This window comes from Camelina sativa, chromosome 4 (genome assembly GCF_000633955.1).
Source record: "Camelina sativa cultivar DH55 chromosome 4, Cs, whole genome shotgun sequence".
Taxonomy (NCBI): Eukaryota; Viridiplantae; Streptophyta; class Magnoliopsida; order Brassicales; family Brassicaceae; genus Camelina; species Camelina sativa.
Window position 1 is genome coordinate 22,261,312 of NC_025688.1, and position 11,314 is coordinate 22,272,625.

General features: G+C 39.1%; 5 protein-coding genes and 1 pseudogene across 5 annotated transcripts in view; 1 reads left to right on the forward strand and 5 right to left on the reverse strand.

The window, feature by feature from the left end:
* LOC104784169 (magnesium transporter MRS2-4-like) overlaps nt 1–739 on the reverse strand; it is a 903-nt gene extending 164 nt beyond the window's left edge. The window contains exons 1-2 of the mRNA XM_010509230.1: nt 252–739; nt 5–156 (exon numbers count right to left, since the gene is read on the reverse strand). Of these exons, the coding sequence (XP_010507532.1) occupies nt 5–156; nt 252–579 (480 nt within the window). The 5' untranslated portion in view covers nt 580–739. The remainder of the gene's footprint in view (nt 1–4; nt 157–251) is intronic.
* The window catches only part of LOC104781802 (magnesium transporter MRS2-4-like), a 2,596-nt gene extending 1,827 nt beyond the window's left edge, over nt 1–769 (reverse strand). Inside the window, exon 1 of the mRNA XM_010506557.2 lies at nt 671–769. The gene's annotated coding sequence lies outside the window, so the exon portion shown is untranslated. The remainder of the gene's footprint in view (nt 1–670) is intronic.
* On the reverse strand, nt 1,164–3,416 carry LOC104781803 (annotated as a pseudogene).
* On the reverse strand, nt 3,928–5,483 carry LOC104784170 (F-box/LRR-repeat protein At3g58980-like). Its single transcript, XM_010509231.1, has 3 exons — nt 4,578–5,483; nt 4,316–4,456; nt 3,928–4,233 (listed from the first exon to the last, which is right to left on the reverse strand). Exons 1-3 carry the CDS (start codon nt 5,481–5,483, stop codon nt 3,928–3,930), a joined length of 1,353 nt encoding a protein of 450 aa, XP_010507533.1.
* On the forward strand, nt 6,677–8,665 carry LOC104781809 (F-box/LRR-repeat protein At3g58980-like). Its single transcript, XM_019244877.1, has 3 exons — nt 6,677–7,749; nt 7,847–7,999; nt 8,116–8,665. The coding sequence occupies exons 1-3, from the start codon at nt 6,862–6,864 to the stop codon at nt 8,395–8,397; spliced, it is 1,323 nt and encodes a 440-aa protein (XP_019100422.1). The 5' UTR covers nt 6,677–6,861; the 3' UTR covers nt 8,398–8,665.
* LOC104781808 (3-isopropylmalate dehydratase small subunit 2-like) lies at nt 8,951–10,139 on the reverse strand. Its single transcript, XM_010506572.2, has one exon. It carries the CDS (start codon nt 10,042–10,044, stop codon nt 9,265–9,267), a length of 780 nt encoding a protein of 259 aa, XP_010504874.1. The 5' UTR covers nt 10,045–10,139; the 3' UTR covers nt 8,951–9,264.

Consider the following 11,314-nt stretch of genomic DNA (forward strand, 5'->3'; position numbering starts at 1 on the left):
GAGCATTGTCAGTCCCATTCCTCTGAGGAAACTGTTGCTTTAGTCGTTCAACGAATGGAAGAACTTCAGGACGGAGAGGATCCAACAGCAACACTTCTTCTGCAGTAACTATTGCCTTTATGACCTCTAAATTCACAACAATAGCTTTCTCCCTAGCTGCAGAGTCAACACAAGCTTAGAACCTCAGACGCACAAAGTCCAAAAACGTCTAATATGAATCGTATTCAATCCCAAAAATCAAAAATTTATACCGAGAATGTTAGAAGAGTGAGAGAAGACAGGGCCAAGAATCCTCAAATCCCTAGCGGGAACAGAAGCACGTTTGATGATTGTACTCTTGTCGCACTCTACCACCTCCATGGCACCAGTCCGATCAAACCTCATCCACAGCCTAGCTCCTCCGGCTTTCTTCTTCGCCTTCCCAGTCCCTCCCACAATTTGTCCGCCTGCATTAATCGGCGGAGGAGGCGGTGGAGATGAAGGCGTCGATGTCTGAGAAGCGTCATCTTTAACCGCAGAACCTTTCTTCCGGCGACGGATGCTCGAAAGACGGCGAAACGATAGCGGGCCTTTCCCCATCGATTCCAGCCCACGAAAACGAGATTTATTCCAATCAGCTTCTTCTTCGCAGGTCAGAGATCTGGTGGTCGCTGCCGGAGAAATCGCCGATCTCTGCCGCTTCTTCTTCGGTTTCTCCTATTCCGACGGATCCTTCCTCTGCCATGCCATAAACGCCAGTGAGGAAAAGGAAAGAGGAGGGTTCGTATTGTAGTAACTTACCTTTTTGACGGCGAGATTGCTCAAGTTAAAAATATCGATGCTTTGAAACGGTGACGTTTTTGTTTCTGAATCGGTTTGGTTTTTGGTTTTAATTTCCTGGCCTGAATCGGTTTGGTTTGGACCCATTAATCAGATTACGTATTACATCATTAAGACAAATGTGTTAAATCACATTACAATACTACATGTTCAATGAAAAAGTGGAAAAGTTTGACAGTTTGTGCTTGAGCTTCAACACAACGGTAAATTTTGAAGCACATTTACTCACAGAGCCGGTGCGGAATCAAGCTTCGATGTGATGTTTCTGAAAAAGTTACCTTTTGCAAATGGCACTTACTAAGTTAGCCTGTATTAAGCTTTAACCATAGTAGATGGTACAAAACATTCGCATTAAAATAAGAGATTGGAAGCAAATAAAACGTCGATAATTCAGTCAAGCTTAAACTTAAAAGCATAAGAGAAAAATAAACTAAGGTTTTGGCATTAGTTTGGTTTGAAAGCCAACTAAAAAAAAAGAACCGACGTCAAATTCCAAAGGGACATAGGCAAAACAATGAGCAAGTTTTGTTTTTCAGAGAATCCTTCCTTCTGCAGTCCACTTCTCAGACAAGATATCACTCACAAGGAGTTCGACATTGCAACTTGATGACTTGTTGTATTCTTCCATTAACTGCTCGATAAGGTCAGACACTTGAGGGAATCTGAGGTCTGTAGGACCATTCTCTGCAACATAGATCTTCATCTCCTTCAAACACGGAAAATAGACCAGGAAATGTTTTATCATCTTCATCTCTTTTATTGTTCCTCGAAACCCTTGAATCTCTAACATCTTGACTGGACACGATGTGAGTGAATGACCTTTTTCCTCCCGAGATATGCAGTCACAAGCATCCCCGCACTTATCTGTCTCATAGTGCAAGAGACCCTGAAAACATAAAGGAAGCACAAGGTTATTGTAATGCAAGTGCAGACTGTAACACATGTTTTTTTCCTCCGAGTAGTTTCATGGTTTATATAAGTCTACCTCAATGATTAGAGTTTCCAAATGTGGACAGTTCCTAAGAAGAACTGGCATGGCTTGCCATCCGCGAGCCTCTTCACTCTCAATACCTAACATCTTGAGGTTTTTGAACACCGGCATCGATTCACAGCATAGAGAAAGCACCTGAATACAAGAGGAAAAACCAACTAGACATATTGCAATTAATGTTTCACACAACTAGACCTCAACTAGACAAAATAGCAAAAAACTGACCTCGAGAGTATCACCGCATTGCCAAATTGACATATTACATTTTTGATGCCGTTCATGAGCTTCACCGCATTGCCAAATTTGAGAACGACATCACCCTCTAACAAATCATGATTTGGCGCTCTTACTCGCTTGACTTGATCTTCAGTAGTTAGCATAAGATAGATTCGAGCCTCGAATAATTTCTCCATATTAACTAAAGGATAATCCTCGGCAACTAAATCAGCGTAGTTTAAGTAAACCAGACTTGGAGTATCAAAAGAAATGCTCTTTGGATTTTCAAATCCTTCATCTTCAGGTAAATTGATACTTAAGCTTAGTTTCCTGAGGATTGCACTTGAGACGCTTTCATCCAACTCTGTCCACTCCGTATTAGCCAATCGTAATTCTTCAAGGACAGGGAAAGAACGTAGAAGCAACTCAATCTTACCACAAAAAAAATCAAATCTGAGTCGATGTGGAGAGTTTTAAGCATGGGAAAGACAGCGCCTATATCTGTACGCCACCACCAATCAACACAATTTTCACTTCTTATCTTCAGCTGGACTAGTGTCCTACTGACGAACATCTCCTCAGGCAGATTATAACCTTCTTCGATATCTTCGCCGGTAAAATCAGTGAAAAAGATTAAGATCGGAAACATTACGCTGCAGCACATTACGTATCCAACGGTTCACACAATCAGGATGAACACCAGTTATACACTTGAGGGAGAACTTCTTAATGGGAGAATCACCCTGCGAAGCCAGTACGCCGTCCACGAAATCAACGAAACTCTGTCGAATGTCATGCCTTTCACCTTTACCCTCTTCCGGATGAAGAAACTCAAGAGTCATCAATGTCGAGATTAGGCACAAGTTTCCAAAGATTGCGCCACCTCCTGGAGAGAACCGAAGTCAAAGCAGCCTGCTTGGTGGGAAGGAATGACAAAGTATGGCCAAGAACTTCGTCTGGTAGCCTACAGATCCAATCCATCTTCTGTGCACGAGTTTAGAAGAGTAGAGTATCACAACTTCTACCCAAAATCAGGAGGAGGCTAAATGGGAACTAAGATACCCCCAAAATCTAGAGAAATACAATCAGTTGGAGTTGGAGCATTTACCTCGTTAGAAACCCGCTTAATCCCAAAATCTAGGGATTGCTATGAATGCCTCCAGAGAGAAGAGACAGTGAGAGTTGGGGACTTGGGAGCTGAAAGTGCTTAATCGCTGGTTTCAATGGCCATACGATACGAGCCAAGGTATGAAGGAAAAGTCCAAAAGTCTTTCACTTTCAGGTTTGAGAAGACATACAATGTCGGAATCGGAGAAGCCGAAACATCCAATTTCAAGAGCAAACGAAAGGGAAGGGAAGTGAGGAGGATTTTATTTAACATTGAAGGCGGACTCAAATCTCTAGCGTGAATGTTGGTTCTATTTTTTTTTTGTCCGGTTAAAATAGTAAAATACCACTGGTTTAAATTCTCCACTCGGCGACAAAAGTATGGTGAATGAAAATAGGCCCAACTACAGAAGCCCAATAGCAAATTGGTGGGTTTCGAGTTGCAGAGGAGAATTAAAACAGAGCATCCTTCTTCTTCAGTGAAGCCACGTACTCGTAAGAGTGGACCAGTGGTGTGGAAACAATAACTTAAATCTGATGTTTCTGAATTAAGTTGTAAATCTTCTTTTTCAAGATTAAAAACTAAGCATGTTTCCTATATTGAATTGAACGCTGGCGTCTGTTTTTTTATTGGTTGAATCTTGTTAGCTTTTCCACATTCAAGTAATACATTAACAAGTTGCTTATGAGTGATGAAGAATAAAAAAAATTAGAACACTTAATTCATCTGAGAGAAAAAGTAATCTACAAGCAAAGACTCTGCACACGACAAAACAGATTCATCAAATCCCAAATTAAGAAAGGTTGAACCGGATCTTGCACTTGTGTGATGATTTGGGAAGGTTTAGTACATCGACTTGGAGATGTAACAACTTTTCTTCGGGCTCTGTTGCATAAACACCAACTTTGAGAAGCTCAAGACATTTCAATTTCGCCAGGAAATGTTTCATTTGCTCCAACTCTCCTTTAGTTCCTCCGTACTCAGTGATCTCTAGAACTTTCACAGGACACGACCATAGGAAACTATATCTGGACAAGCACTCACAGACAGTTTCCTCATCATCATAATTTTCTGAATTCACATTACAATGCAGAAGACCCTGAAACATGAAAGAGAGGATGAGAGAGATTGGAGAGTCATTTTTTGAGTATAAACTCTTACGAGAGGTTAGTGGTACATACTCGAATGACGAGAGTCTTTAGATTTGGAGCACTCTTTAGCACATATGGCAGAGCCTTCCAACATAATTCATTATCGGTAGTAATAGATAAATGATGCAGGTTATTATATACTGGTATTGCTCCCCGGAAGAAATAAAATGCCTGAAACAAACAACAACAAAACATTATACAAACCTCTTTTAAGCAACCCTTATATGTAAACAACTAACACCTAATGATGCTTCCAATATGGTTACTAAAACAACAGAACAAATGTACTTACCTCGGTAGTCTCAGGAGATGATAAGTTTAAGATCTCAACATTTTTTAACCCCTTAATCAGATTGGTTGGGTCGCCAGTAATGAGAGCATCATCTCTTATAAAATTTCCATTCCAGTTGTGTTCAACTGTCAAAATAATACTGAGCTTGGCTTCCACAACGGAGTCAAGATTAACAATTGGATAAGCTTCCGGAATGAAATCACCGTAGTCTAAATAGGTAAGACTCGGAATATCAAAAGTAACGCTCTCCAAATCATACTCGTCAACGAGAAAATTATGGCTAATAGTAAGTCTCTCAAGGGTCGGACTAGATACACAGCGAGACCATTTCCAATGTTCCCATTCGACCTCACGCATCACTAATTCCACAAGAACAGGGCAAGCAGAAAGAAGCTTTTGGAATGCACAACCACAACGATCATAGAACTTAACTGAATCGAGAAAGAGAGTCTTCAGCGATGGAAGAAGAGCATCCTCAGGGAGAATATCAATATCAAAACCAGTCCCAAGTTCTAGCTTAACAAGCGTCTTGCAAGTGAAGACCTCAAGAGGCAATGAATATCCTTGTTCAGCCTCTATACTTAGTTTCAGGTCCAAGACACAACGCTTCAGCACGTTACGGAGACAACGGTTGACAAGAGCATACTGAGGTCGAAGATCACGTTTTCTACATTTTAAGGAGAAGTTCCTTATCCGTGAACTGAGAGGCAGAGCCAGTACTCTATTCAAAAAATCCGACAGACTCGTTGGATTATTAACTGAGTCATTGAACTCAACACTTAACATGATGTTAAACTGATTCCTCCACCTTTTGGAGAGAACCGATGCGAAAGCAGCCTCCTTTGCCGAGAGGAAGGACACGATATGGCAAATGATCTCATCAGGTAGATTGTTGATCCTGTCCATCTCTCTTTGCTCTCAATTAATTTAAATGAAGCTTGCGACCACAAAAGGGCCCACTACAAAACCAACAAACAAAGAAACGTCATATTATGATTTTTCTAGAAACAAAATATTATATAGTTCCAAGTGAAGATAATAAAAAACCTCATTCACACCTACTTTACAACAGAGCAAAAATTAGTAAAGTCACAAAATTTGAGCTCGAGCTACGTAAAACAAATTGATGCTCAAAATTTTAATCAAATTACAATAAAGGAAGCAGAAGAGAAGAGTTAAAGTTGGGTACGTATCTCGGAACAGAGCTGAAGTCTAATAAGGAGAGAGGTCTGGTAATACAGTATATATAGTAATAATATAAGCCAATACCCAATAGGACATGGACATGGATGCAAAATTTACGGATAACTAATTAACTAATTCTAGTTTGGAAATAAAAAAGATTTATCTCACGTCTACAAATTCAAATCATAAACAAATAAGGAAATTGAATTCCCAATCCCACGAAAATTTTATATCTTTGTGTAAGAAATCAAAAAGAAATAATCTAGGTTTATATATAATTATATATATATATATATATATATTTTTTTTGGTTTTTATAATTATCCACGCCTGATAATATATATATATAGTTTAATTATAAATATTATCCAAATTAAGCGTTCTACAATTAAACAGAGGATATACAAGTGAGGAAGAGTGTTCACAATCCAGTTCATGATAAAACAGACAGACAGATGTCATTGTGGAATTTGTGGTTTGATTGGAACAGATTTGTGGTTTCGTCGTCATCTACAACAAGTCCATCCTAGTTCTGATCTACCGTCAACTGTCAACATAAGATCAAGCTTTGCTTCGAGAAGGGAGTCAAGGTTAACAAAATGTAAACCAGTCATGCCATGAGTCAGTGTCGACTACATTTTCCGAAAAATCCAAAATCTGTAATTTTAGTGACGGTTTTAGCTAGCACAAAATTTAGTTATGTACAGTAGTTATTTGCAAACCTTAATTGCTGGTTTAATTGATGTGAAAAAAAAAAAGAATTACTGGGTAAATTAGCATGATGATTCTTTATTGGGCTTTCTTTTCTCATATTATATTATAAAGGAAATGCCCAATAAAAGGCCCACGGCTTTCACAAGTAACGAAATTCCTCAAAAGGCATGATGATGAAATAAGGGAACCTTGTTGATCTTCTTCTTCTTTAGTCAAGAAAGTTGGGGATCAATTCGAGCAAAAATGAAGCAGCTTATTCACTCTCCTGTTCTTCTTCTAGATTAAGTTCCAGAATCTTGCTTGTTGATTTCCGTCGCCATTGTTGAATTAGTGATTCGATTGGAACAGATTGGTTTGCTAGGGTTTAGGTGCAACGTGCAAGAAGATGGATCGTATCAGCGATCTACCAGATGAAATTATTAGGCTAATCGTGAGTTTTCTTGCTGCAAAGGATGCTGCGTCTTTGTTGGTTACCTCAAGGAGGTTTAGGGATATCTATACCATCATACCAGATCTTGTGTTCGATGACACATCTAAGCTTCAGGGGACTTTCACGGATTTCGTGAGTGAAGCATTGGCTCGGCTGGAAACTACTACGCGCATAAGGAGGTTCTCTTTAAAATCTCAAAGGCGTCTTCTTGATCAAGATCGTATCAACCACTGGCTACGTGATGTGTTAAATCATCGTGGTGTCATGGATACTGAAATTTGTATATATGGTGGTTATGGATATACATTGCCTTTGGAGATCTTCACTTGCAAGACTGTCAAGAAGCTTGAACTTGGGAGGCAAATCTTTATCAGTGTGTTACCTCAGAATGCATTGCTACCAGCGCTTGAGACTCTCATTTTTGAATCCGTTCTGTTCTGTAATCTTGGTGATTGTGCGTTCCAAGCGTTTCTTTCGGCTTGCCCTGTGCTTAAGGAACTAATAATTGATGGTATGTGCTGGGAAACTTGGGAATGGTCAGGCACCGTGTCTAGTCAGAGTCTTCAAAGACTTACAATTCGTCGTGATATGTCTGAAGGTTTTAATGGGCTCTATGTTCCTCACTACATTAGTTTTGATACTCCAAGTCTTGCCTACTTAGACTACTGTGATTTTGTCCCGGATGGGTATACAACTGTTAATTTCGAGTCCCTTGTGGAAGCTAAGCTCAATCTTCATTTGATGGTAAATGATGGTGATATCTTATCTAGCAATGCAACAAATCTCATTCAAGGGATAAGGAATGTCAAGATCCTGCAACTCTCATCTCCTAATACTTGTGAGGTAAGTGTGTTATTGTTAAGTTCCATAGGATGTTGCAAACGTTTTTCCTGAGATTTTGTTCCCAAAAGCTGCACTTATGATTTTATTTGATTTTCAGACGTTTAACGTCTTCCGTGATGCAATTCCGGTATTTGAAAAGCTACGTCATTTAACTATGACACATGATAATGCCATTTCCATGAGATTCTGTTGGAGGTTTCTTCCCTTTTTGCTAAATAAGGCTCCAAATCTGAAGACCCTTGTTATCGAGGTATGGCAATGTTATGTATTTTGGAATGGACAAACCATTATTTCCGAAACCCTCCTGGTATATATATAGATATATATATACACACTTAAATCTTCAATCTCGACCTCTTGCTGCAGGATGGATTGCACTATGTTAAAGAACCTGACTATGTGTGCGAGTGTTTGTCGGGATATTCTTGTCTATTGACATGTCCAGTAGAGGTCTTGGAGATAACTTTATGGTATGGCGGGAGGACTGGTGAGTTGCAGCAAGTAAAACATTTCTTAGGAAAGTTGTCACGTCTGGAGCTGCTGAAAGTTTATACTTGGAGCGAAAGTGAGAATTTAAGAATCCAGACGGATATTCAAATGTTTCCGAGAGCTTCACCAAACTGCAGGATCCAGCTCAGTTATATTTGAAAACTACTAGGCTCAATCAAGTATGAAGAACAAACTTTGGTCCTCTTAGTTGCTTAAGTCTGTTGGAACATGAATCTGATTTGTGCACATTCTTGGTCCTCCTAGCTAGTTATCTGCTGACTGCTGTCGTCCTAGCTAGTTATCTTCAGTATGATTCTATCAACTTTGATAGGCAGGTTTTCATTTTGTGTTTCGATGGGTTCTTAGTTTATGTAACAACTGATCATGTGAAATTTTAATCGATGTGACGAAAAAGATTTAATCAAAGCGGTTTTGTAGAATCGGTATCTCACTAGAATATATGAGATATTTGCACGTGATGTTTTCTTGTGGTCGATGACCATTGCAGAGAAAGCTGCGTTGTGAGTCTCCCTCTTGACGCAGAGTGGAGAGAGACTCGTTAAGTAGGAACCTTAGCTTTGAGGAGAGACCCTAGAAAACCCCTTTTTACTACTCAAGTAATTCCAATGGAGATATTAAACCACAATTTCAACTTACGTTCACCCACTGAAAAATTATACAAACAAGAAAAAAGAGTTTCAAAGTGGAGATAAAACACAACTCAACTTAAATACAGAACAAAAAAATAGCAGTGAACCGTATATATATAATATATTTATATGATAAGAAGCAAAAATACAATTGAAAGAGATCAGAAATCTTCGTCAAAAACTTTGCTACAGATTAAAAAGGCAGAAGAGGAAAGCTTAAAACTTTGAGTTCGAAAGGACATGCAAATGTATCTAAGCAGCTGAAACATGCATCCTAAAAGAGAGAATAAAAGGAAGCGTCTAGTTGGTTTCAAGATTACCGGTTATCGAATCAAATAAAACCAAACCGGACTAAACCAGAAATTATGGATCCGACTCAAGCAGAGGACGACGCAGGAATCATGCCGGCTTTTCTAGCATAAGCGAAGATTCCACCGGCGTCGATCACCGGACCTGCATCACCGAGTGGTTTCAGATTATATTCTTTCCTCGTCGTATGATTGATCAGCAAACTACTACCGTCTTCCTTGTGCTCGACGGTAACCACATCCCCTGTCTTACACTCGTCGCAAATCCTAACCTCCGATTCCAACGGGAAGATCTCACCTGTAGCTACACAGTTCCTGAAGAAGATCCTAGCGTACGATTCCGCCACCACGGCTTTAGCTCCCGCAGCTCCGAGGCAGACCGGAGCGTGTTCGCGGGAAGATCCGCAGCCGAAGTTATCACCGCCGATGATGACTGAGTACTTCGATTTCATCTCCCCTGGAACCACGAAACGTTCACTGTATAACTTTGGTAAGCCGTTGAGCGCGAACGAGCCGAGCTTCTGCCGGTCTTCTGGAATCGAAGGGATGAGAGTGCCGTACTCGGCGGGGATGATCTGATCGGTGTCTATGTTGTCTTTCAAGACGAAGCAGAGGCCGTGAAATGTCTCTCTGGTATGCGACTCGCCTGATTCGGAGGAAGATGCGACGGCGCGTGTGATGATCGCGGAGGAGGAGGAGGAGGAAGTAAGTGGTTTGAAATTGAAAGCCGCGGAGGTGGAATTGAGTCGGAAGACAGGAGATGGTGAGAGAGACGAAGAGGATTTGTTGGAGGAGGAAGCCAAGGATTTGAAGAGTGTAGAGTTTAGAGAATGCAGAGAAGTCGCCATTGTTTTGCTGCTTTCTTGTTCCGTGCTACTTCGTTAGTGAAGCACATGAGACGAAAGTAATTTTATAGAAGGAAAAACGAAAATACAATTCTTAATTACGAATACAAATTAATAATGGAAAGTGTCATTATAATAAGGTCCGAAACGTGCGTATTGATTGAGACACGAAGGTAGGTCGCTGTCTAACAAAACGTGATGAATTCGATATGATATATGATATATTTATATTCATGGATTTATATGAGAACAAAAAAAAAGTAAGCACGTCCAAAAAAATAAAGCAGAAATTGGAATTGTCAAAAGTTTTTTTTTTTTTTTTTTTTTTTTTTTAAATTTCAAACTTCAGAGTTCAGACGACAATATTTTGCGACAAATTTATAATTTGTAATTTTTTGTGACAGTTTTGTTAGCAATTTACAAAACTTATATACAATTATCCACATACTTGAATTGAGTTTAATTAAAAAAAAAATTAAAGTAAAAATAAATTTGCTGGTTTAAAATAGTTTAGGAAAAGCCCACAGTTTTACAAAATAAAGGCCCACTACTTTTCACTTATCCAAACGGTGCGTTTTGAAAGTTGGGATTGATTCAAGAAAAAATGAAGCAATTTGTTCACTCTCCGTGTTTGAGTTCTTCTTTCTAGATTAAGTTCTAAAGTGTGTCTTCTAAACGATCCGTTAACGTAGAACTAAATCCTAATCTTAACTACTACTCGTTAGCCAAAGAAAGATGTCACATTTTCACTTGAAGACAAGAGAAAGAAAGCACATTCGAGAGTGGTCGTGAAAAAAAACTTAAAGAAAGATGTCACATTCTTACTCGAAAACAAAGATCTAAGTCTAACCTACCAACTACAAAACGTATATCATCAAAACTCGTTTCCATCATTAAAAAAAAAAGGAACTTGAACCCACAAAGGACATAACATAGGAAGACTTCCGATAAGACTTGTCTAATTCTTCACAATAAGCTCTCCTCTCACAAATTTACAAAACTTATTTACAGTTATCCACATACCTGAATTGAGTTTAATTAAAAAAAAAAATTTAAAGTAAAAATAAATTTGCAAAATTTAAAATAGTATCATTAATAGAGGAAAAGTCCACGACTTTACAAAATAAAAGCCCACTGCTTTTCACTTATCCAAACGGTGCGTTTTGAAAGTTGGGATTGATTCAAGAAAAAATGAGGCAATTTGTTCACTCTCCGTGTCTGAGTTCTTCTTTCTAGATTAAACTCTAAAAATCGTGTTTCTTCTAAACGGCCC

Coding starts and splice junctions, on each gene's coding strand:
- LOC104781809 (XM_019244877.1), top strand. CDS start 6,862: ATGGATCGTATCAGCGATCTACCAGATGAAATTATTAGGCTAATCGTG. Junction 7,750..7,846: donor CATCTCCTAATACTTGTGAG/GTAAGTGTGTTA, acceptor TTTGATTTTCAG/ACGTTTAACGTCTTCCGTGA. Junction 8,000..8,115: donor TGAAGACCCTTGTTATCGAG/GTATGGCAATGT, acceptor CTCTTGCTGCAG/GATGGATTGCACTATGTTAA.
- LOC104784170 (XM_010509231.1), bottom strand. CDS start 5,483: ATGGACAGGATCAACAATCTACCTGATGAGATCATTTGCCATATCGTG. Junction 4,457..4,577: donor CATCTCCTGAGACTACCGAG/GTAAGTACATTT, acceptor TGTTTGTTTCAG/GCATTTTATTTCTTCCGGGG. Junction 4,234..4,315: donor TAAAGACTCTCGTCATTCGA/GTATGTACCACT, acceptor TTCATGTTTCAG/GGTCTTCTGCATTGTAATGT.
- LOC104781808 (XM_010506572.2), bottom strand. CDS start 10,044: ATGGCGACTTCTCTGCATTCTCTAAACTCTACACTCTTCAAATCCTTG.